At 64.0% G+C, this 24,511-nt stretch overlaps 2 protein-coding genes across 17 annotated transcripts; one reads left to right on the forward strand and one right to left on the reverse strand.

The window, feature by feature from the left end:
- Positions 1 to 6: 6 nt before the first annotated feature.
- DCST2 (DC-STAMP domain containing 2) lies at positions 7 to 10,970 on the reverse strand. Of its 2 annotated transcripts, XM_053209043.1 has the most exons (15): positions 10,323 to 10,472; positions 10,003 to 10,168; positions 9,699 to 9,800; positions 9,231 to 9,428; positions 8,979 to 9,044; positions 8,361 to 8,574; positions 8,045 to 8,202; positions 6,683 to 6,847; positions 5,728 to 5,895; positions 5,507 to 5,607; positions 3,979 to 4,109; positions 3,526 to 3,653; positions 3,054 to 3,147; positions 2,812 to 2,952; positions 7 to 221 (listed from the first exon to the last, which is right to left on the reverse strand). In XM_053209043.1, the coding sequence occupies exons 1-15, from the start codon at positions 10,470 to 10,472 to the stop codon at positions 191 to 193; spliced, it is 2,013 nt and encodes a 670-aa protein (XP_053065018.1). In that variant the 3' UTR covers positions 7 to 190. The 2 variants fall into 2 exon arrangements, with proteins under 2 accessions (XP_053065018.1, XP_053065017.1); XM_053209042.1 differs by adding an exon at positions 10,724 to 10,970 and having other exon boundaries at positions 5,507 to 5,895; positions 8,979 to 9,428; positions 10,003 to 10,173; positions 10,323 to 10,589.
- Positions 10,687 to 24,289, forward strand: DCST1 (DC-STAMP domain containing 1). Of its 15 annotated transcripts, XM_053209047.1 has the most exons (16): positions 10,687 to 10,948; positions 11,280 to 11,405; positions 11,478 to 11,552; positions 16,110 to 16,238; positions 16,459 to 16,598; positions 17,217 to 17,433; positions 17,524 to 17,667; positions 18,202 to 18,323; positions 18,621 to 18,778; positions 20,541 to 20,640; positions 20,768 to 20,863; positions 20,976 to 21,102; positions 21,394 to 21,510; positions 21,933 to 22,075; positions 22,174 to 22,287; positions 23,967 to 24,289. In XM_053209047.1, exons 1-16 carry the CDS (start codon positions 10,891 to 10,893, stop codon positions 24,216 to 24,218), a joined length of 2,118 nt encoding a protein of 705 aa, XP_053065022.1. In that variant the 5' UTR covers positions 10,687 to 10,890; the 3' UTR covers positions 24,219 to 24,289. The 15 variants fall into 15 exon arrangements, 14 of the variants coding, with proteins under 14 accessions (XP_053065022.1, XP_053065020.1, XP_053065023.1 ...); XM_053209045.1 differs by having other exon boundaries at positions 11,280 to 11,552; XM_053209048.1 differs by having other exon boundaries at positions 11,280 to 11,552; positions 21,090 to 21,102.
- The last annotated feature ends 222 nt before the right edge of the window (positions 24,290 to 24,511 follow it).

A 24,511-nucleotide genomic window follows, 5' to 3' on the forward strand; every position in this document is an offset into this window, starting at 1 on the left:
CTCGTGTCTGCCTTCGGGTCCTTTATTTGGGAGTTAGCTAGGAGGCATCAGGAGGGGAGGGAGGTGAGAGACGGAGGGGCTGGGGTTCTGAAGCCAGAGAAGGGCCGCTCTGGGTGCCCTCGGGCTGAGGGGGTGTGGGAATCCTCTCAGGTGGGGCCCCTGCATCTGTGTCCTCTGTCCTCTGAGTCCTCTACGGGGGCCCCTTCTCCTCGTCCAGGTCACTAGCGAGGAGAGCGGGGGAGCAGCTTGGTCACCAGTGCTGTTTCCACAGGTGCGTCCCCGCCCTGTGGTTCAGTATTTACTCCTGCTCCTCCTCCAGACGCCGGCAGGCAGGTCCCCGTTTTAGGCTGGCGCTCACGGGCCAGTGGGCAGTCCCTTGCCAAGGTCGCATGGCCAGTTAGGGCAGAACCGGTAGTGACCTCGGAGCTGTACCCACCCACTCGTGGCTTCCCCGTTCCCACGACCCAGCTCTTAACTGCAGTGAGCCCCTCGGGAGCCTCTGAAACCAAAGCCTCACCCCCCCACCCCAGCTCATCACTGCTCCCCCTGCCCCATTTGTGCCAGCCTGTGCCACCGCACCCTTTCCTTACGCAGCCCTCCCGGGTGGAGGAGACTGCCTGTCTTTCCCAAACCCTGCTGGCACCCGGCCGCTGCACCCCGGCCTCTGGTGGCACCTGCTCTCCCCCCCTTCCCCCCCCCCCGCCACCGACAGGGGCTGCCACTGTCTCCCCAGTCACCTGCCCCACCCCACCCAGGCTGCCTGTACCAGCTTCTAGCTGCTTGTGTGGCCCCCAGCCTCCTCGCTGGGGACTCACCCACCTCTCTGGCATTTCAGTCCTTGACCTCTGACCTCCACGGCCATAAAGACCTTTGCCTCTGCCTCCACTGGGACACCCCCGAACTTTGGCTGCCCTCTGGATTCATCCCAGAATTCCTCCCTGGCCATGACCTATTCTCTGTGTCCCTCCCGGCCACTAACCCTGCTCCTTAACACCTGACGGACACATAGACCCTGGACGTCCCCCTGGCATCAGCCCCTTCTCTGCCGCCCCAAGGCCGGTAGTAGCACTCTTACTGAAGACACCCCAGCTCTCTCCTCGTCTTGTCCTCTTCCCCACCCAGAAAGAGCCTTCAACCCTGTTCAAAGCCTGTCCGTGGGACCACTTTTCCCAGAGAAACCCACATAACCAAGCATACTGGAGTCCGTCATTATAGGCTGTGGTTTTCAGCATCATCTGGGCCTTTTACGCTCCCTTACCCTCCCAGCCAGCCTCTGCACACTCTCAAGGCAGGTGTTTTGACCTCTGGTACCCGCTCCTTGGAACCTTTATTCTGCTCCCAGCCCCTTACATGCTGTCTCAGCAGGGCTCCCTTACATCTGACCGCCCCCCGCCTTCCCGCCAACCAGCCCTGCTCAGAGGAACACGCCCGTCCCCCTCCTGCCACAGGTGCGCCGCCGCCCTGACCAAGGCCACCCGGTCCACCTGGCCTACACCCCACTTCTCCGGTGCCCCCTCTTTCTCCTCCTAAAGGCCCAGCCCCCCCATCCTCGGGAAAAGAAAATCTTCAGCGTTGGCCCCGCAAGCCCTACCCCTGCTGTGTGAGGACTGCCCCCCTCTTCGGCATCCGGCTTCCCTTTTTTAACTAGAGCAGTTATATTTAAAATTATCAAGCTTCTCGCAATTGTGATACAGAGCCACGTACCCTTTGTTTCCGAGTCTTGTCTACCTATCGCCCTTCAGCTCATTATGGGCTGGCTTTCCCGGGACCACAGAAAATGTTCCCACAAGTGGCCACGGCGGTGACCTGTCAGCCACCAGATCCACTGGCCAGGCTTCGGCCTCCTCCTCCTCACCCATCTCATGGAATTACTGTGCTTGGCCCTCTGTGTCCTCCAGCCTCTCCCCTGCTTGGTTTGTGTCTGAGCCCCTGAGCCCCTGCCCCGCCCTCACCCGCCTCTGCCGCAGCCGGAAAGTCAACCCTGGCGCCACAGGCCCAGAGCCCAGGCCTTTTCTCGCTGGCCCCTGGGCGTCTCCAGCTGGCCTCCCTCCAGATACCCCAAAGTTCTCCAACCGAGCCATTCTTCCTCCCCCACAACCTGTTCGTCCGCCAGCACCGCCGGCCCCAAGCACAAACCCCTGCCACCCTCAGCACCTCCGTCCTGAGGCCACACCAACTTCTCGCTGCCTTCTTAGCTTATTGTCTTAAAGGACAACTATGAACGTGTCCCTATCCGACCGAGGGACCTTCAGATGGTGAGGAAGGCGCTCAGCCAGCTCTCCACCCTTGACTTCCCAGCTCATCTCCCCGCGGCGGCCTCTGACTTCACCCGACAGACACACACAGCCCCGCTCCGGCCCTGCCTCCCTCCCCGAAACAGCTCACGTTCTCCAGGCTCACCCCGGCCTCCCCTGAAATGCTATCCTCCGCCAGTCAGCCTAGCAGACCCCCAGGGTGCCCCAGCCCACCTCTTTTTCACCTCTCCCCTGCAGCCTTCATCAATACGACCCCATCCCAAAGCCATCCTGCTGTTCCTGCTGTCCGCCCTGCCCTGAGCCCCTCCTGAGCTGGGGCCCCTCGGGGCTGCCCTCACTCATACGGTCGGTCAATGTCACTCCCCCAGTTTGGCGGACTCCTCCAGGGCACGCCGCTGCCACAGAACGGGGCACGGGGCAAACCTCCTTCCCTCCCTGCCCCCTCCCCTCACCTCTGCCTCCAGCTCCAGCAGAGGGCCCGCACCGGAGAAGCCCTTGGCAGATGTGACAGGACAGGCCCAGGCCTCCCAGGCCCCATGCCCGGCTCGCCCCTCACCTGACCTCAGGGCTGGACCCCGAAGGGAGGGTCCTGCCCAGCGTTTCCTGCAGCTGTTGCCTCAGTAACCACTCCTGCTCGGGGTCCTGTCTCCGGGCTGCGGCCAGCCATCGCCGGGGGCCCTCCTCGTCACTGGAGTCCCTGGAGAAGCCTCCCGTCACAGCCCACAGAGGTTCCGGGGGAGGGTGGTGCCCCCCCCCAACCCCACAGACTCCGGCCGCCCCGTCAAGCTGGAGACTCACAGCTCGGGGTCCAGGTCCCCCTGGTGGGACAGGGGAGATGCACACACGGAGCAGGCGTTGTCCAGGAGACGAAAGCAGGTGGAGCAGAAGAGACCTGGGAAAGGGGGGGAGGGAAGGAGGTGACTGGGAGCCCCTCCCCCCACCCCGAGCCCCCAGCCTCCAGCCTGGGGGGAGGGGGGAGGGTCCTTGGCATGGTGCCTGTGTGTGTGGGGGGGGAATGGCTACAGTGCCACTCTGGCATAAATTCCGTAAATTCCGTTACCATCAGGAGAGTCAAGGCAGGAGAGACAGCGGGCTCCCCGTGGTTTTCTGTCCACGAGAACATGCGTGGTAATGACGGGGGGGCGGGGGGGGCGGCTCGAGAGGGCAGTTCCAGGAAGGGTCCACGAGGGAAGGACTACAGGGGATTGTCACTCGTCCCACGGCCGTGGTGAGCCCCAGCAGGGAGACGCTTGCACCCCAGGACTCTTACCTGGGCAGCCAGGGGTAGCGCAGGACACAAAGGTCTCCGTGTCCTCCTGGTCATAGCCCTGCCCACAGCCCAGGCAGTAACCCTGCTCCTGCCAGAGGTGGGCGACCACCGGAGCCAGACAGGAGCATCTGCGGGGGGTCCCAGACACTGAGCGGGTGGCCCCACAGCCACCGCCTCCCTCCGAGGGTAGGCCTGCCCGCAGCCTGACCTCCATCCCTCTGACCGTAGCCACGGCCTCTGCATCCCGCCCTCCTCCTCCCTTCAGGCCACCGCCCCCCCCACCCCGCCCAGAATTCTCAGCCCGAATTCTCGTCTCTGCACGGATGGCGCGGAACAGGCACCCTCTTCAACCAAACCTCTGGACGCCCGGGAAAGACTGTGATCCGTTCTGACCTCTGGCTCTTTTTCTGTCCCCTCTTGCCCTGCCCCTGGAAGGAAGGACAGTGGGCTCACCGCCTGGCCAGCATCCGCAGGACACTCGTGTGGCCCAGGTCGGCCGCCCGCCGCCTCACTGTTCGGTGCAAGGCAGCCGACAGACTGGTTCGGCGGCTCAGAAGTACGTTGTACAGGTAAGAGATCCTCTCCTGGTGGAGGGGAGACCGGGGTGGGAGCTCCCTGAGCCTGTTTCATGTGCCGGGAATGCCGTCTGCCCTCTGTCCAGCTCCTATCCCTCTAGGTTTGGCCTCTTCCTTTGGGGGCCTCTGCACATCCTGGGAGCAGTGTCCTACTCTCTCCTCTGGGTTTTCATACCACTGATAAATTCACTCATTCCCTAATAAAACATTCTCTCTCTTTTTTTAAACATTTTCTTTCTTGGGGGCCACCTGGGTGGCTCAGTCAGTTGGGCGACTGACTTCGGCTCCGGTCATGATCTCACAGCTCGTGGGTTCAAGCCCAGTGTCGGGCGGGCTCTGTGCTGACCGCTCGGAGCCTGGAGCCGGCTTCGGATTCCGTGTCTCCCTCTCTCTCTGCCCCTAACGCACTCTCATTCTGTCTCTGTCTCTCTCAAAAATAAAAAAATAAATTTAAAAAATTAAAGAAAATTTTAAAAAATTTAAAAAAGATTTTTTTGTTTTAATTTTTAAATGTTTTTTAAGGAGATTTTTTTTTTTAATTTTTTAAAGTTTTTATTTGTTTATTTTGAGAGAGACAGAGCGCAGTCTGGGGAGGGGCAGAGAGAGAGAGGGGGAGAGAGAATCCCAAGCAGGCTCCGAGCTGTCAGCACAGAGCCCGATGTGGGGCTCAAATCCACAAACCACGAAATCACGACCTGAGCTGAAACCAAGAGTCTGACACTTAACCGACTGAGCCACCCAGGTGCCCCAATGGTTTTAATTTTTATTTTTGAGAGAGAGAGAGAGAGAGAGCACAAGCAGGGGAGGGGCAGAGACAGGGAGACAGGGGAATCCAAAGCAGGTTCAGTACTGACAGTAGAGAGCCTGATGCAGGGCTCAAACTCCCGAACTGGGAAATCATGGGGCTTGAACTCACACCCCGAGTTCAAGAGTTGCAGGCTCCCGGACAGCCAGCCAGACACCCCTAAAAACACTTTTAAGTGTAACATCTTGTTCGCGGCTGGCCTGCCTTGAGACTGGGAGCTCCAGACTGCATCTTGGCGACCGTGGGGCAGCACGGTGACTGGCCTACGCTAGATGCCCAATAAATGGTTCGCAAATGAGTGAGCAGGTGGCCGGCGGCCATTCACGCCCCAGCACGGCCCCTCCGTCCCCCCCCCCCCCCCCCCCCGGTCATTCACAAAACTTTGGAGACAAGCTCGGGCCTCAGAGAGCCCTGCCCAAGGACGCCCCAGTCCCTCAGCCCCATCTGGGCCCAGAGGCCAACAGTCCAGGTGAGGCGCTGTGGGGGTTCAGCCGGAGGAGAGAGAGAGGGCTGGGACTGCGGAAGGACTCGAAGCTCCCCCCACCGAGACAGCGCGCACTTGGCGCGCGGGGTGGGGGCGGGGCGGCTGTGGGCCCCTCACCTGCTCCCAGGACGGGTAGTACCAGGCACATATGACCCGCCGCAGCCTGCTGACGTAGTTGCCACACAGCGTGACGAAGAAGCACAGGCCGTACATGATGCCTGGGGGCACGCAGTCCCGCTGAGCTGCTGTCCCTGGGCACAGGGTACCCCTCGTGCCCTGAATGCTGTCTGCTCCCCCTCCCCGCCCGGGGGCACCCCCCCCCCGGGTGTGGCCGATACCGATGACGACGTAACCCGTGGCGTCAGGCTCTGAGGGGCGCAGGACGCAGCGTGGGGACAAGACGCTGATGTTGCTCTGCTGCAGGACGTCAAACGCTGATACCAGGTCACGATAGATCTTCCCGGCGTAGCCGGGACCCTCCACGGTTATGGACACTGCCACGGGGCCTGGCACAGAGGTGCCCTGTGAGGGCCCGCAGGCCTGTGTCCCTGCCCCCTCTCTCCCGTGCGGGAAAGGCCACGTGCGCTGGGGGGGGGACAGCAGACAGGCCTCCTGCTCCCAGCCAGGGGCCTCTGACAATGCTGGGCCTAACCTCAGCCCCGAGCACCGAGGAGGACTGGCTCCAGGGCCCCGAACTGCCCCGCTCCCCCACGTGAGACGGCCTGGATGGTCACCGAGTCCCTCCCCGGCCCCCACGACTCTCCACTCTCCAGAAGCGTTTGTTGCAAAGCGTTTGCTAAGTGCTGACTGTTGCAGCCATGGGGCTGAGTGTTCTATTGATCGTTTGGGGCTTTTTTGTTGTTTTTATTTTCTCCGTTGGACCTTCGGCAGATGCAGGATCAGATTAATTATATTCTGTGGTTTACAGCGTGCTCTCAGTCAGCGGCCCACCTGACCCCGACACACGTGGGGTCACGTACCCCCGAGGGGCTGCCGTGCCCCGGCTCTGCGAGGCCGAGCCACTGGCCTGAGGTCAGCACCTCGCGGAGGGCAGAGCTGGGACGGCGGAGCCCAGGCCAGTGTGAGTCCAGACCCGGTGTTGCTAACTACTCTGTTATGGTATAACCATGAACGGGACACAGGGGTCACCGGGCAGAGGACAGAGTTGGAAGAGGGGCGAAGCCAGGGGCTGATGAGTCACAGTGACTTGGGGACTTCCGGGCATCGTCCCCTGGGGCCGGGGGGGACGGGAGGATGCCGGCCAGGGGGGCAGGGGGAGGCTCAGGCGCTCACTGCGGGCCACGATCTCCCCCTGCAGCTGGTGCCGAGCCAGGTCCAGCACCCAGAAGACGGCGTAGTCCAGGAACACCAGGAGGAGCACGAGGAGGAGGTACCGGGCCAGGTCGAAGACTGCCAGGATATAGAACACCTGCTCCCACCGGGACAGGAGGACGGAACCTGGGCGGCAGGGCGGGCAGGAGGGTGCCACCGCGTCCCCTCACCACGGGACTCCAGCCGCCCGTCCCCTCACCCCCAGACTCCAGCCCCCTGTCCCGTCCCCTCACCCCTGAACTCCCAGCCCCCCGTCCCCTCAGCCCCGGACTCCCAGTGCCCTGTCCCCTCACCCCCTGACTCCAGCCCCCTGTCCCGTCCCCTCACCCCCGGACTCCCAGCCCCCCGTCCCCTCACCCCCGGACTCCCAGCCCCCCGTCCCCTCAGTCCCGGACTCCAAGCCCCCCGTCCCCTCAGCCCCGGACTCCCAGCCCCCCGTCCCCTCAGTCCCGGACTCCCAGCCCCCCGTCCCCTCACCCCCGGACTCCCAGCCCCCCGTCCCCTCAGTCCCGGACTCCCAGCCCCCCGTCCCCTCACCCCCTGACTCCCAGACCCCCGTCCCCTCACCCCCAGACTCCAGCCCCCTGTCCCGTCCCCTCACCCCTGAACTCCCAGCCCCCCGTCCCCTCAGCCCCGGACTCCCAGCCCCCCGTCCCCTCAGCCCCGGACTCCCAGCCCCCCGTCCCCTCAGCCCCGGACTCCCAGCCCCCCGTCCCCTCAGCCCCGGACTCCCAGCCCCCCGTCCCCTCAGCCCCGGACTCCCAGCCCCCCGTCCCCTCAGCCCCGGACTCCCAGCCCCCCGTCCCCTCACCCCCGGACTCCCAGACCCCCGTCCCCTCACCCCCAGACTCCAGCCCTGGGGGGAGAGAGCTCCCTCCTGGGGAGGGCTCCTGCCCCCACCGAGTGGGCCCGTTGGTTGATCTGGAAGGTGTAGAAGCTGTGGGGACCCCTGGGCCAGGGCTGGAAGTGGCGGTGGGGGGTCGTGGTGGGGGGCTGTGACGTAGCAGCTTAGCTTCCGGGCCTGGGCCCTTCCAAGTCTTCAGGAACCCGCCCTCCTGGGGGTCCCTGGCCCGTTCCTCCCAGGCGGCATCTCCATATTAGTACATTTGCACTTCCGGCCTCACCCCCAAAGCCTCCCTTCCCTCGGCTGGTGTCCACTCCCCACCCCTGCCCTCTGTCCGGACTTCAGGTGCTCCCAGAGGCACCGGCCCCCTCGTCACGCGTCTGCGTGCAGGGACCTTCCCCTTTCGGACGCAGTGCCGTGTGTGGGGCTTAGGGTCGGGCCGGCTCGGTGTCCCCGTCTGCAGATCCCGGGGCCCTCACCGGGCTGGATGTACTGTCGGGCCTCGTGGGCACTGAGCGGCAGCACCGTGGGCAGGCCCGCCCTGGAGCGGACATCTTCCATGAGCAGAAATCGGCTGGTAATGTAGATGTTGTCGAAACCGAGCCAGTTCAGGTAACGGTACCGGTAACACAGGGCTCTGGGGGAGTGTCCGCGAGGCCCCTCAGCACCCCAGCCCAGACTCCGCTGGGCGCCGCCCTCCCGCCCTGCACCTCCCGGGCGGCCCCCCGACCCCCGCCACCCTGAAGGCCGCCGGACGAGCCGAGCCCCGGCCGCCGGAGCCCCCCAGCCCCTCACTGGAGGTAGAGCAGCGGGAGCAGCAGGGGCGCGGTGTAGCCCATCAGGGCCAGGGCCTCTCGGACGCGGTGCAGCTTCATGCTGACGGCTTCCTGCAGGTCCAGGGCCACCTGGGACAGGCTCCGGGAGGCGTTGAGATCCACAGAGAAGTGGTGGGTGGCCGTGACGTTGAACTCAAACTCCTGACGCACCCGGTTGATCAAGTGCCTCACAGCTGGGGCCGGCAGGTGCCACAGGGCCGTGAGCCAGGAGTCGGAAGACCAGGGCCTGGCATGGCTCGAGGGCCAGCCGGGCCCCCGCGCTGGGACCCAGTGTGGACTGGGGAGGGGCCTCTGCAGTCCGTGCTGTCCCCTATCCCCATGGCAGCCTGACTCCAGTGCCACCCGATGCCCTGGGGTGGGGGGGGGGGGGCCCTGATCCCCTCTCGGGTCCTGCTCTGACGTCCAGCTTGGGGTGGTGCACCTCCCTCTTGCTGGGCCTCCCTTTCCTGGGTAACTTCCTGGGGTCCTTTCCTTCCGGCCCCTGCGTTCTCATTCTGGGCCAGGAGCGGGCCCGAGCAAGGAGGGGACTGCCCCAGGAGCACCCCCTGGGGCGGCCGGGGGCAGGGGGGACACTCACGGGGGCCGATGGTCTTGCGCAAGAAGGGCTGGATGTACTCGGGGATGATGCAGAACACCTGGACCACTGAGACCCGGAGACTGAGTGTGGGGGGGGGGGGGAGATGCACGGCCCCTCGCCCCCAGGGACCTACTGCGCACAGAGGCCTCTGGCTTCCCACCTTTCCTACTGACCTCCAGGCTGGTCCCCTCTGGCTCCTCCCGCCCCCCCCCGCCCCGCCTCCCCCGGCGGCAAGCCTGGGCTCTCTCTCACCGCTGGCCAGTCCGCACAGCACCAGCTTGAAGGGCGTGAGCACGAAGCACAGGTGATAGGCTCGCGGTACGGTCCTCATGCAGCTGTCCTTGGCGCCGTCGAAGACCCGCGCGCACTTCACGTAAGGGTTGCCCAGCTCGGCGTTGCACACGTCCCCGATGTGAAGGAGCCAGTACCACACATTCCGCAGTGCCCTGGCTGGGGACGGCTGCGGGGCTGGCACGTGGCTGGCGGGAGCCGGGGGGGGGGGGGGGGGGGGGCGGGGCGGCTGCAGCGTCCCCCCAGGGGGCCGGGGGGCTCCGGGACAGCCCCCAGAGCAGGAGACGCCTGTGGTCAGGGGCCCGGCTGTGCTGTACCCACTGGGGACTAGTCAGGGAGGGGCCCGAAAGGCCCCGGGCGGGGGCAGGGGTGAAGAGACAGGGTGCGTTTTGACCCCCGCCCCCCAAACAGACATTCGAATGTGCTGACCTACGTGCTTCACGCCGTCCATGATCGACCGAAAGAACTTGCGAACCCGGTCAGCCACCTCTTTGGCCTTCTGGGCAATGGCCTTAATCTTGTTCAGGGCACCTGAGAGGCAAGGGCAGGGGCACTGTGGGGCGGCCCTCACCACTGGCCCCCGGTAGGGAGCGGGCGGGAGGCAGGTCTGGGAATCCGGGTGGAGTCGCCCAGTGAGTGAGGTCAGGGGTCTAACTGGGCGCCCCGAAGTCAGGGCCCCAGCAGAGAGGAGCGGAGCCAGAGACACAAGACGAGGGGCCACGGGGGGCCTTACTGACGAGGGGCTGCTTGGCCTGTTCCAGCGCTTCGGCGGTCTGGTTCAGGGCCAGCTCTGCCCCGCAGGCCACGGCCTTGCTGGCCTGAGTGAAGTTGTGCAGGGTGTTGGCACAAGGCCCTTGCAGCACCAGCCCAAAGGCAGCCACCATCAACAGGGCCCGGCCCTGCTCTGGGGGAGACGGCTCCATCAGAAACAGGACTCCAGCCTTGCAGGCGGCAGCATCTGCAAGCCTCTCAAGGAAGCCTCCAGAATATTTCCCTCGAGCCTCCCCCTCCCCCAGAATCCCTCCTGCCCCTCCCCCTGGGTGCCTCGCTCACTGGAGAAGGCCTGGGGCAGCAGCAGGAGGACGGTGACCCGGACCTGGTGGGAGAAGCCCATGCCCAGGCCGAGGAAGGCGGCCAGAGTGAGGGTGCCCACGAGGCAGGCCCAGGGGCTGTGTTCTTCCACCAGCAGCTCCAGGAGCCCATAGGCCGTGGCCAAGGACAAGCCCAGGGCGAAACCCCCCACACTGCGGACCACGGCCCGCGACGTGCTCGGCTCCTCGGCCCCCACAGGGGCCATGGCCGTCGGGTCCAAACGTGTGCCTGTTTCCAGGAGACGCCCACAGGGTTCTGGGGCTCTTCCGGGCTCCCGGAATCCCTCCCCACATTCTAAGGTTCTGAGGCCCCACATTCTAAGGTTCTGAGGCTTGTACCACACCTGTGCTGGAGGGCCTTACCCAGCTGCAGGACTGGGGAGGGGGAGGGAGGTCTCGAATCTCCTGCCCCAAGTCTCAGAGCAGAGGGGCGAGAGACACAGACCAGACAGGCTGTGGGCGCGGCAGAGGGGCCGGAGCGGAGGGGCCAGAGCGGAGGACACCTGTGGGACGAGAGCGGGTGCAGACTCATGGTCATCACACCTCATCGGGATGGAGCCACAGGGCAGAGGAAGCTCCCCCACACCAGTGAGTCAGTCCCAGAGACCCTGCCCTTCCCCAGGGCCTCCCAGCCCCCAGGCATCCGTCCAGTGTCTCCCGCCCCCCTTTCCCCCACCGTGGGTCCCCCAGCGTCCACCCCTCTCACCCAGCGGCCCCCCCCCCTCCAGCCATGCCCTCTCCTCTTCTCTCCCTCACCTCTGCCCTGCTTCCTCAGGGCCCCCCCGCCTCTTCCAGGAGGCCCCAGGTTCCTGCAGGTCCCCCAGCCTCTCCCCCCGCAGGCCCCTAACCCTGATGAAGCGCGTCCCAGCCAGAAGAGTGGGCTCTTGGCCCTGCTGGGCTAACGTACTTGACCCTGCAGCTGTGCAGAGGCTCCTGAACTGGGGGCTGCCGGCCCCCTGTGGCCGTTTCCTGAAGCGCCAGCCCGGAGAGTTTCCGGTCACTGCTTTCCTGCTGGGGGCAGGCACTGGAGGGCTCCTGGCCATGGGTGAGTGTGGGGCCCCCCGGGGCAGGGGTGGGACCCATCTTCTGACCTTGGACTTGACCCGTGCACTCGTAGGTCTCTTTCAGCTCCTGGTGAACCCCATGAACATCTATGAGGATCAGAAGGTGGTGACATTGTACAGCCTGGTGGGTTAGTGCTGGCTGAGGACAGGGAGGCTTTGGAGGCTGGGGGGACAGGCCTGGAGAGTCCTAGGAGGGAGTCCCCTCTTGTTTCTTCTGTCCCCAAGTGTCCCTGTGGCCCCAGCCCCCTCCCGGGCTTTGCAGGGAGATTCAGGGAGAAGAGGAGGACCCAGTCTTGTCTCTAGGGGCCCTTCCCAACCGGAAAGGACTCCGTGTTACATGATGCAGTTCACACCCATCTCTTCTGACCTCTCTGGCCTTGGTTCCTGCGCCTCCGTTCGTTCCTTCGTTCGTTCAGTCAGTCAGCACTCACTGAGTCCCCACGAAGCTTCAGCAGTGAACAAGGTCCGCGAGCCTCGGGTGGGGACAGTTAGGCAGTAAAGGAACACTGAGTAAGAGCATTTCTGATGGTGACAAGGGCGTGAAGAGAGGAAGCTGGGGGTTTGGGAGGAAAGTGGCTGGGGCAGCGCCGGCCTGAGTAGTCAGGGAAGGCTTCTCGGAGGCGACACTGCCGTGGGGGGACTCATGTCGAGAGGTGCCAGGCTGCAGGAACAGAAAACCCACCCGCAAGTGCTTTAACCACAGAGAAAGTTGGTTATCTCAGGTAACAACAGGTTTCCAGGTCGAGTGGTGTTTGGAGTCTGGATAATTCAGCAGCTGGGTCAGCCCCCCAAGGACCCAGGTTCCTCTTGCCTGGTTTCTCCGCCATCTTTGTTTTTTAATTCTATTGTTTATTTTTAATTTACCTCCAAGTTAGCATATGGTGCTACAGTGATTTCAGGAGTAGACTCCTTAGTGCCCCTCCCCCATTTAGCCCATCCCCCCTCCCACCACCCCTCCAGCAACCCTCAGTTTGTTCTCCGTATTTATGAGTCTCTTCTGTTTTGTCCCCCTCCCTGTTTTTATATTCTTTTTGTTCCCCTTCCCTTATGTTCCTCTGTTTTGGCTCTTACAGTCCTCATATGAGTGAAGTCCTATGATTTTTGTCGTTCTCTGACTAATTTCACTTAGCTAATTTCACTAATAATAGCCTCTAGTTCCATCCACGTAGCTGCAAATGGCAAGATTTCATTCTTTTTGATTGCCGAGCAATACTCCAGTGTGTGTGTGTGTGTGTGTGTGTGTGTGTGTGTGTATCACATCTTCTTTATCCACTCATCCATCGATGGACATTTGGGCTCTTTCCGTCCTTTGGCTGTTGTCGACAGCACTGCTGTAAACGTGGGGGTGCATGTGTCCCTTCGAAACAGCCCACCTGTATCCCGTGGAGAAACGCCTAGCAGGGCAATTGCTGGGTCGTAGGGTAGTTCTATTTTTAGTTTTTTTTTTTTGAGGAACCTCCATCCTGTTTTCCAGAGTGGCTGCACCAGCTTGCATTCCCACCAACAATGCAAAAGACATCCTCTTTCTCCACATTCTCACCAACATCTGTTGTTGCCTGAGTTGTTCAAGTTAGCCATTCTGACAGGGGTGAGGTGGCATCTCAGTGTGGTTTTGATCTGTATTTCCCAGACGATGAGTGATGTTGAGCATTTTTGCATGTGTCTCCGCCATCTTGGGCCTGGCGACCATTCCGCCTCGGGTTATGATTGGCCGCGGCAAATCCAAGCATCTCGTCTTTATACAACAATGTCACAAGACCAGAACATTCCTTCTTCATGTCTCCCGTAAGGAGGAGGAAGACATTCCTGGACCCCCAGCCGGCCTCCCCACACGGTTCTCTGACCAGAGCCACCTGACCTGTGTGGGGCCAGAGGGAGCGGCTCCTTCTCTGACCACAGCCCCCACTGATGGCCTTTCCCAAGGACCCTTGCTTGCTGCTTGTTCTCGTTTACAAGACCTGCTCACATCATTGTGACTGTTTCTAGGGTTTGAAAGGTCCGAGCCAGTCTACACCAAAGGTCCCCTTGCTGCATTCTCCAGCCTCTTCCCCACTTGCACCCCTGCCCCCCTCACCCCTTGTCCCCAACCCCCAGTCCCCTGCCCCCCACCTCCCACCCCCAGTCCCCTGCCCCCAAACCCCTGTCCCCAGCCTCCTGTCCCCTGCCCCATGTCCCGTGCCCCCTGTCCCCCTTGCCCCCGACCCCCTGCCCCCATCCCCATGCCCCCCACCTCCCACCCCCCGCCCCCTGCCCCCCGACCTCCCTGCCCCCAACCCCCAGTCCCCTGCCCCATGTCCCGTGTCCCCTGTCCCCCCCACCTCTCCGCCCCCTGCCCCTTGCCCCCTCACCCCCTGTCTCCCACCCCAACCCCCAGCTCCCTGTCCTCAATCCCCAGTCCCCTGTTCCCTGTCTCCTTCAACTCCCTGCCCCCAACCTCCAGTCCCCTCCCCCCTCCCTCCCCAACCCCTTCTCCAGCCCTCCCCCCGCCCCCTGCCCACCCCCTGCGGATGGGGGTCCCACGGTGGAGGGGGGGCCTGCCTTGTATTTTTTTCCCCACCTCCTTCCTCTTCTGCTTCTTCTGATGTCAGAAGGGATTTGAGGGAAAGGGCCTCAAGCTCGCCGTCCACAGTGCTGTGCGGGGCCCTCTGCCCTGGCTGGCAGGCTGTCCCACTTCAGGGGCCTTTCAGGGCATCTCTGGAGGCTCCGTGTGGACCTGGGAGGTCCCGTGTTCCTGCTCAGAGCAGTTCTGTTTGGCCGACGCCTGCAGCTCCTGCCCCCCGGCCTCTTCTGTGAGGGTCCCTTGGGTCTCTCTGCCCCCGAAAATGCCCCCTTGTCCCAGGGAAAATGCACACGTCCTTGCCCTGCCTCGATGACAACCAAGCGTGGCTCCCAAGTCGTGGTCCCCCACGTCCCCCGGAGGGAGGCCTGCCGGCACTGTGGTCACCTCTCCTCCCCCTCTGTGCTCCAGGTGCTGGGGTTCAGCCGAGGCCGCCTCCCTCTGCCCCATCTCTGCAGGGGCCCCGTGGGGTCTCTCACTTGGCACAGATGGAGCGCCTCTCCCCTCCCCTTCCAGAAAATTCTGGTTTCTGGTCTTGTCTTTGTATATTCTGGTTGGTAGAGGGCCAGAGACCAGTTTTTCCCTTGTGGACGGCCAGGGAGGACACCCACAGCCCCGTGGGGCTCTCTTCGGAATGCAGGGCAGTGACTTGTCAACAACCATCCTCCATTTGAGTCTTTGTCCAGAGGCCAAGACCACAGAACAAACCCCTTCCCGTGTCCCATTGTACCACGACGGGGCTACACAGATCCACATTCACCCCCGGGGGCTGTTGCCCTTGAACCGAACTCAGGTTGCGTGAGAAGGAACGTGGCAAGGGGCGCGACTCGCTGCTCGGGGCACACCTGTGCGACTGGGGGAGCCGGCCTGGTGGGGAGGGGGGAGCAGGGCCCTGGCGGGGTTGGGGGGGGCGGGTTCCATGGCTCAGAGGCGGTGCCGCCTGGTGGATTCTGGGACCAGCAACAGGCCTGTGTGGGTCAGTGAAGTGGGTGAAGGTCCGAAGCTAGGTGGGGGCCAGGTCAGAGGGTCCACAGGCCACGTTACGGGCCATGTTACGTTATGGGTTGGATCCCAAGCATGGGAGAAAGCCAGCGGGTGGTTTGAGGCAGAGAAGGAACACGATCAGGTTTGTGTTGACAAGGTCACTCTGGCTGCCTCGTGAGCACTGGGGGACAGGCTAGTGAGAGAGGGGGACGTCGGGACCGGTTGGCCCCAGCCAGAGGCAAGGGGGTCCCTACGAGGGCGGGGGACACAGGGGGAAGTGTAGGGACTTAGGATTCGCTTTGGCGTCAGGGGCAAACACTATTTCACAGGAAGCTTCTAGGTCCCCCGACCAGCTCACGCTGTTCCTTTGGCCTGGAATGCCGTCCTGCCCCCTAAGGACACTTACTCACCTTCAGCCCCAGCTGACACATCATCTGCTCTGCCCGGCCCTCCCAGCCCCACCCTCCTCCCCACAGAAACCCCCGCTCCCTCAGCTCCCGCGACGCCTCCCGTGCACTGAGCGCTCGAGGGTAGTCATCTGTCCACCCGGCCGTCTGTCTCCCTGCATGATGAGCTCCGAGGAGCTCACTGTCTCCTTGCAGAGACCATAGGGAGACACTCGGAAGCGCGAACACAGACCGGCAGGGCCGTGACTCAGGGCTAAAATTAGGGGTGGAGGTGGTGAGTGTGGGAGGGCTCAAGGCACGGGGAGTCCTGGGGTGGCTGTGAGGACCGGGGACTGTTGCCAGAATTGTTCTCTTGCTTTCCCCGTTCCCTCAGCACGTAGGGCCTGTGGGAGTCCAGCCTGGAAATGACAAGTGCTCGCCCCCTTCCCAAACACAAACACACCCTCCTGCACACAGTCAGTCAGTGACCATGGCTTCTCAACCTCCCGCGTCTCTCCAAGCCCTTCCAGAGCCCGCCGCAGCTAAGCTCTGTACAAGGCTGTTGAATGAATGAATGAATGAATGAATGAATGAATGAGTGGCCTCGAAGGCCTATTAGAGTCCGTGTAAATGGGGGCAAAGGCAGTACGGTGATGGTTCTAGAAAGAAGCTGGGGGGGGGCGGTGCTCCGGTAAGCCTGGTGGTGGGCCAGGGGGCATCTTCACTCTGCCTCACCACCTGCCGCTCTCTCCTGACAGGCTTGGGGGCCGTGGGCTGGGGGACCTCCCCTCACATCCGCTGTGCCAGCCTCCTGCTGGTACCCAAGATGCTGGGCAAAGAGGGCAGGCTCTTTGTGCTGGGGTACGCCTTGGCTGCCATCTATGAGGGTGAGTGCGTGCCCCTGAGAGAGTCCCTCCACATCTCCAGGCCTCCTTAGTTTACACAGGAAAAACAGTCCGGTGTTGATGAGATGACCTCTCACCGGCTTCTGGGCCCCATCCCTGCACGGCTCCAGCGGGTGGCCCCCGTATGCCGAGCAGGAGCTGAGGGGACCTTCTGAAAGCGGCCTAGCTGCGGAGGGAGACCCCCTGTGCCGTCTTCCCCCAGGACCCGCGGCCAATCTGCGGCACAACCTCAACGAGGTGGTGGCCTCGCTGGGCTGCACGGTGGAGCTGCAGATCAACAACACGAGAGCGGCCTGGCGCGTCTCCACCGCCCCACTGCGCGCGGTGTTCAAGGGCCTGCTGGTCAGCACCCTGCGCAGCAGGGCCTGGGCCCCTCTCCCCAGGGGGCTCCCACACCTGCACTGGGAGCTGTGACCCCCAGACTGTTTCCCAGCCGGGCACCCCCGGCAGTTTTTGCAGGACTGTCCTCAAACATGGCAGGATGTGCCCTGGGCACTAAACGCCAGGAATGCCCCCGCCCCCAGTCATGGGACGTGCCCCCCCCCATCTCCAAACACCTGGGTGGGCGGGGCTCTGAGCAGCTGAACCTGAATGTCAGGAAACCGGTGGCCTTGGCCTGGAGGAGTCAGGAAGCTTCGGGCCGGACGCTGGGGTTGCAGGGGTTGGAGGGTTGAGGAGCTGGGGAGACCGGCTGACCACGGGGACGCTGGGGACCGGGGACATTGAGATGGCAGAGTGGCCTGGGAGGTTAGTGTGAAGGGTGAAGTCCAAGGGCCTGGGGAGCCGGGAGGGGGCAGAGAGGAGGTGCCTGGTGGGACAGTGGAGCATAGGGTGAGGGGCTGTCTCAGGACTCCCCGAGGGCCCGAGGGCGGAGCCAGAACTTGGCGGGGGGGGGGGGGGGGGGGGGGGAGGGGGCAGGGGGGTCGGTGTGACTTCTCCTTCCTCACCCTCCAACCCCAGGGCAGCAAAGTTTCACTGAAAGCCGAGACACAGAACCTCTCCAAGGCCTTCGAGGACCTGGATGCCCAGGTGAACAGCGAGATGGGCTACAGCCCCGAGGATGCCGAGAGCCCAGAGAGGACGGCCCGAGGCGTGGGGACCCACCGAGCCCCGCCTTCCGGGCGCCATCTCTCCACACAGAAGATGTACGAGCTGAAAACCAGGCTGCGCTGTTCCTGTGAGGCGCGCGGGGGTGCGGGCGGGGGGCCGGGGCCGGGGCCGGGGGGCGAGGGGTGGGGGCCTCAGGCACCCTGGCCCCCTCCCACAGACGTGGTGGACCGGGCCATGCTCAGCTGCCGCCACTGGTTCGACCGAAAGCACGAGCGGTGCATGGAGCGCGTCCGGGTCCCGCTGCTCAACCACCTGCTCTGCCTGCCCATGAAGTTCAAGTTCTTCTGCAGTATCGCCAGGGGTCAGCCAGGGGTCAGCCAGGGGTCAGCAGAGTAGCAAGGGGAGGGGGACACCAGCGCCCAGCCCCCCCCCCCCGTGGCATTGCCAGGGGTCAGCACAGTGACATGGGGGGGATGCAGCCCGGCCCCCTCCCCTGACTGGCGGTGTGACCCGGTTTATATGCATAGGAGGCTCGAGTTTCGGAGTTTCGTCTCTTCATCTGAAAGGCAGGGGTAATAAGAGTACCTACCCCGTCAGGGGTTTCTGAGGGCTTGAGGGGCAACACACGGGAAGCTAGTAACAGGGCTGACACAGGAATTTTCTCATAAATGTTGGCTGTCATTATCCATGGTTGGCATGGTTATAAACAGGTAAGAAAACCGGGGGAGAAACGAGGCCTCAGTCCGGGAAGGGGGCTCGAGGAGAGGGGGGAGGGGAAAGACTCGGTGCGGTGCGGCGCCGCGGAGAGACAGGCAGGCTGCAGGGAGGGGCCGCAGCGGGGAGGCGGGGGGAGCGCGGCCCCTGACCGCCGCTGTCCTGGCTGTCCGGCCGGCAGCGATGGAAGTTTGGTGCCGCAGTCGCATCCCAGTGGAGGGCAACTTCGGGCAGACCTATGATTCCCTCAACCAGTCTGTCCGCGACCTGGACGGGGAATTTTCAGCCACCATCGACCTCAAGGTAGGAGGCGGGGCCTGGGGGCCGGGGGTGGGGGGAGCTAGGGAGGAGGGAGAGGACACAGGGCCCTGACGAGGCCCAGGAGGGAGGGAGAGGACAAGGGGACAGGTGTCTGTGCTGGGACGCCAGGTGCGAGAGGGGAGGGCGGCAGCTCCCAGCTGACGCAGGGGAGCAGGGCGGGGGGTCGCGGGGGTGGGGGTGGGGGATGGCGAGCAGCAGGAGGGTCCTGGGAAGAGCTGCCCCCCCAGTGGGCGGCGGGGGGGGGGGACATCCGGCCGCCTGCGCCCCCACGCCCCCCAGGAAGAGAAGCAGGTGGCGGTGCTGGGCCTCAACACGAGCTGGGAGCACGTGAGCGCCGAGCTGCGGGACCTCGTCCGCCGCCAGGAGGCCCAGCTGGGGTGGACCCTGGGGCTGCTGCGTGTGCTGCTGTCCTGCACCTTCCTGCTCGTCCTGCACGCGTGAGCGCCGCGCCGGCTCGGGTGGGGCCCCCGCGGGCCCTCCGCGTCGCCTTTGGGTACAGTGGCAGCCGCTGATGACGCAGAGTCAGAGGAAACGCGGGCTTTTGGTCAGGGACACGTGGCCCGCGTTCCCACACCTTGAAAGGGAGGCGTCTTCATTTATCTGCCTCCTTCGGCCTTCATCCCAGCGCGGACTTTTTTACTTTTAGCTTTGACTTTTGATTTTTCTCTTGCCCTTCACATTCCCCTTGGCTCCGACTTTGTCCATTTTTATCGTCCAATCCTGCTTTCATTTTCTCCGGCCTGCCGCGTTGGCAGCGACTTTCCCAACATTTGGACCAAAGTCCTCAACCCCACCCAGCCTGGCGTCCAGCTGGGCCGTCCTGGGCCTCACTCTGTTTCCCTGGCGACCTCTGGACCCTCTGTCTCCTATCACTGCCCCTCACATGCCCGAGACGGGCAGGGGCCGTCAGGGGCGGCCACAGGGGCTCCTGCTCCATTGTCCCCCCGGCTGTGGGGCAGCTGAGGGGCAGGGGTCCTGAGCGAGCCGAGGGCCCTGTGGGGAGACAGACATGAAGGAACCATTTTCCCGCCCTCAAGATGCTCACGGTCTAGGGGAGGCAAGAGAGGGAGGCACCCAAGAAGCATGGACCGTCCGAGGGCCGCACTCGGGACCGGCTTGGGGACCCGGTGGGAGCTGAGTGCGTGCCCCTGCCATAGCTGGTTCTCTTGGGCAAGGGTCCTGGCATCTTTGGGGTGCGGAGGGCAAGGCTGGGCTTGCGGCCTGGGCTGAAGTGGCCATGGCCGGAAGAGTCTGGAAAGCCCTGCGGGCCGGAGGCTGGGAGGCCAAGGTGGGTCAGAGGTTAGGGAGCCTGGCGGGGGAGTGGGGCGTGGCAGGAAGCTGGCCCGAGACGGAGGCAGGAAGAGGCGAGGGGCACCGGGTCCCGCGCCCGCTTGGGGAGGGAAGGAAGGAGGCACAGAGAGTCCGCTTCCAGGCTTTCAACCCGGTGAGGTCACCGGCTAAGGGGCAGCGGGGAGCGGGCGGGGCAGGTTCAGGCGCGCCCGGCAGCGCTCGGTCTCTCCACAAGGGGGCGCTCGCGGGCTGGGCTTGCATTTCTCCTCTTTGTCCCTCAGAGGCAGGAACAGGGTTTCCACGGGTCCCGAACCACGAGCACTGGAACTCGGGATTCCCAGTCTGCAGGGCTTACGTCATGTAACTCAGTTTCAAACACGTCTCCAATAACTTTTTGTCCTTAGTACACTGAAACATTACGTGGGACTTTGGAGCATCCTCAGGGGAGAGGGAGTCTCGGGCACACGGAAAACACTGCCTTACTCAAGGGTGTAGTGGGGAGAAGGGAAGTAGGTGGGAAGTGAGTTTTGCTTGAAGTGACCTCCAGGAGAGGTTCTGCCGAGATGAAAGCGGGAGTCCGTCACGATGGCGGGCAGTTCTGCAGCCTTGAGGGGCTTCACGCCCCGGTGCCTTTGCTCCCGCTGTTCCCGCTGCTTGAGATCCGCCCTGCCGGATCCGCGGCCGGGAAGCCTCCCTTCCCGGGGCCTCGTACACGACCCCCCTTGTCTTCTCGCTTGTGTGCCTGCCCGCCTGGCCCTGGGCTGCAGGCTGCCGGGAGGCAGGGCCTGTCTCCGCCTAGGACGTAAGCGGCGCTCGGCGCGTGCGGGGTGCCCCGTTGAATGAGCGAGCGTCCGGGAAGCCCGTGGTTGGGGGTGGGTGAGGACGACATGGAACCGTCCCCGTGCCCAGGTCCTTCTCCTACGTGGACAGCTATAACGGGGACATCCGCTTTGACAACGTCTACATCAGCACCTACTTTTGCCAGATCGACGAACGCAGGAAGAAGTTGGTGAGTGGGCGCAGCCCTGACCCAGGGTGCCCTGCCGTGTGCGCCGTGTGGCCTCGCGCTCCAGGGGGGGCGGAGGGCAGAAGGGGGAGGGCCCTGGTGTCCGTCACCGTGTGGACGTTGTGTCCAGGGCAAGCGGACTTTGCTGCCGCTCCGCAGAGCCGAGGACAGAACCGTCATCTTCCCCTGCAGTCCCTTCGTGCAGGCCTCGGAGACGAGAGACGTGGTGAGGGCGGCGTGGGGCGGCCCGTGGACCTGGCCGCGGGCGCTGGCCGCGTGGGGCGGAGGGCAGGGGCACCTGGGAGGGCTCCAGGCCTGCTGCTCCTGTCCTCGGGCAGGTGCGGGAGCTCGCAGAGACCCTGCCCGTCCTGCTGCTGCTGCTGGTGCTGTGCGGCCTGGACCGGGCTCTCTACTCCGTCTTCAACACCGTCCGCCATCACTCCTTCCTGCAGTACTCTTTCCGCAGTGAGCCCGCCCCACCCCCGCAGCCACCCCACCTGACCTCGTCCAGCGTTGTCACCTCCTCCTGTGTCTCACCCCTCCCTGGCCACCTCAGGGTCAAATCTCAGCCCTGCAATCTGGCGGAGGGGGCCTCAGCCCCCTTTACATCCGCGACAGGGAGGGGTTAGCGTTCAGTGAAGGGAGGAAAGTCCCGCGCTGCAGAGATTTCTGTGCTTTGAAACCCCCCCACATCCAGTCCCCATCCTGCCCCTCCCCTAAACCGCAACCCTTTCCTGACCCCCCCCATGGCCTCAGGCAGCCATAAATTGGAGGTGAAAGTCGGGGGGGACTCCATGCTGGCCCGGCTTCTTCGGAAAACCATTGGAGCCCTGAACACGTCCTCAGAGACCACGGTGGACTCCAGCAACATGCGTGAGCCACGCCGGACGCCGGCTCGGGGGCGAGGGCGGGGGCCCTGGGTCTCCCCAAGGCGGAGAGGTGGCGAGATGGGAGAGGCATGCTGGGGTTGCAGGGATGAGGGCGGGAAACAGCAGGGGAGGCTTGGAGAGCTGGGAAATGATGGCCCGGGGTCAGAGGAGCATAGACGCTAGGGCATTGGGGACGGAGGGTCCCAGCGCCCCAGAGAACCCTGGGGACAGAGGGTCCCAGCGCCCCCAGAGAGCCCTGCCCACGATGGACACTTTCTCTCTGTCCGTGCCGTGCTGAGCAAATAGCCCCGTGACCCCAGGGGCTACGGTGTCCCAGGTGCAGCTTGCAGGGCGAGGGGCAGGCGGGAGGAGAGCAGGGCCACCAGAGACACGTCCCGGCGGGGTGACGGCCCGGCCCTGCCCCAGGCTGCCTGCCGCAGCCCGTGAGCCTGAACCCCAGGGCCTACGTGAGGGCCGTGCTCCCCGTGGGCCTGCTGCTGTGTCTGTGCCTTCTGCAAGCCTTCGGCTACCGGCTCCGGAGAGTCATCGCGGCCTTCTACTTCCCCAAGGTGCGCCCCCACCTCACAGGCGTGCACCCTGCCGACCGACCCCGCTATGAGGGGACGCGCTGTCACTACCCCTGACGACCCCCCCTCCCCGACCCCAGCGAGAGAAGAAGCGGGTCCTGTTCCTCTACAATGACCTGCTGAGGAAGAGGGCGGCCTTTACGAAGCTGAGAAGGGCTGCCATCGTGAGCCGGGCGCAGCGGCAGAGGGCCCCCGTAAGTCCAGGCTGCCCACCCCCCCCACATCGCCGCCTCCTGTGGTTCTGAGGACCCCGGGAGGGGCTTCTCCCGCCGCTCTGTGCAGCCCCGGGGGGCCGGCCTGCGGAGCTCAGCAAGTTCCCACGAGATGCACGCCAGGGGCCCTGGACGTCCGGCTCTCGGGGGTCAGGGCCGAGTCTGCCTCTGTCCCCCCGCGTTCAGGCCAGCCTGAGACACTCAGTGGGCCGTCAGGACGCAGGCAGAACAGAGGAATCAGATTTGATACAGCCTGACTAGAAGAAAGCAAGGGGGCTTCCCCGGGATCAGGGGACCCGAGGCAAGCCACAGGTGCTACTGCGAGGTCACAGACCAGAAGCTCGGGGCCTCTGCCGGAGGTGGGAAGGCAGGTGGGCTGGGGGTCAGGGAGGCATCATGAAGGGGCACGTGGCGGAAGGACAGAGCACACGGCCAGAAGAGGCAGGTTCCAGCCCACGCTTCCTCATCAAGCTGTGTGACCTTGGCCGTGGTCCTCAAGGGACCTCAGAGGGTGGACAGATCTGCAAGGCCTGTGCAGAGATCGGTGGCAGTGAGGTGTGGGGTGCTGGTGCCAGAGGGCCTGGGTGTGAATCCTGGTTCCTTCGTCACCATGGCAACGGGATCTGCGGTGTTTACTTCAAAGCTGCCTTGGTGTTTCCCTTCTGCAAGACACAGTGAACCACTTCTCCATCTGGTTGTTGAAAGGGTTAGAGGAGCCTCGCTGTCATGGAGCAGGCGCCTAGCAACTCCCACGCACATGTTGTCGTCATGTGACCCTTCTTGGCACAGGACCCCTGTCGTCTAAAAAAAAAAAAAAAGTAGCCATCCTTATTTCTCCAGCCCTAACAGAGCTCTTGGAAGTGAGAGACCACATTTGCTGAAGTCTTCCTCTAGGGCCTAGGTCCCCCACCCCGTGACACACGGAGGCTAAATGAGCATCTGCTGAGACAGAGCGCACTGTGAATCCGTGACCTGGTCTGGAAGTAAACTGGACTCTCAGGGGCAGATAGAAGGGCATTCGTCCCAAGCTAGGGGAACAGAACGTGCGAAGTCCCAGAGCCCGAGGGGAATGTCAAGGGCCAGGGCTGGTCTGGGGGGCTGGCCAGAGGACGCAAAGTTCAAGTGGGGGTAAGTTAGAGCAGAGGCTGGAAAGGGACCGGAGTGTGGAAGGCTCTGAAGGCCAAGGCCAGGAGTTCTGCCGCTGACATGCAGTTTCTTGAGCAAAGACTGAGCTGATAAGGTGGCCTCTAGAGAATTCCTGGTAATAGTGCGGAGAGAGGGGGGAGCCTTCTGAAGCAGGCTTGTAATCTGGAATCGGGGCAGCTGCGTGCAGCCAGGTCTGGCCGTTGACTCTCTGTGCGCCTTTGGGAACTCGCATAACCCTTACGAGAGTCCCCTTGCTGGCCTGTAAAGCGGAGAACACAGGGGTAAGAGTCTTATGTGTCCGACTCACTTCTCAGCCCACCCCGCGAACAGATCAGGTGGTTCACAGGGAGGTACAGGTGATGGTTGTTGCTGCTCCCAGCTGGGGGAGTGGAAGCTGCACCCCCAGTCTCCATCACCGAGCGGGGGGAGGGAAGCTCCCTAGGCCCATTTGCATGGCGACCTTGCCCTCCAGGCCCCGCTCCCCGCACCCCTTCTCTCCCCCCGGCTCCCGGCAGCGCCACCACCTGGCCGACGTCCTGCACCGCCGCTGCCCGCTCCTGCGCCGCTGGCTGCGCCGGCGCTGCGTGGTGTGCCAGGCTCCCGAGACGCCCGAGGCCTACGTGTGCCCGACGCCGGACTGCGCGGCCGTGTACTGCCGGTCGTGCTGGGACGACATGCGGCGGCGGTGCCCGGCCTGCACCCCGCGCGAGGAACTCTCTTCCTCCGCCTACAGCGACAGCAACGACGACGCCACCTACGCCGAGTGACGGGGCGCCTGTCGCTGTCCCCCCTCCCCAACCCGCTCCTCCGCGTTTAATAAAAGCCCCTGCACTCCCGACGCCTGCGCTTCCCAGGGGTCTGAACCGCCCACCGGATCCCCGCAGAACCGGGCCGCCGACGGGACGCGGGAGGGCAGCCAAGCTGCTGGGAAGGGGTCGGGCCCCGGACCGGGTGGAGGCGCGCCGCCCAAGCCGGTCGGACCGGGCCTCGTTCGGCTCCCACCCCGCGCAGCAGCGGGAACGCGGCGGGGCCGAGCCGCGCGGGCCCCGCGGGAGTCGCG

This window comes from Acinonyx jubatus, chromosome E4 (assembly GCF_027475565.1).
Source record: "Acinonyx jubatus isolate Ajub_Pintada_27869175 chromosome E4, VMU_Ajub_asm_v1.0, whole genome shotgun sequence".
NCBI classification, from domain to species: Eukaryota; Metazoa; Chordata; class Mammalia; order Carnivora; family Felidae; genus Acinonyx; species Acinonyx jubatus.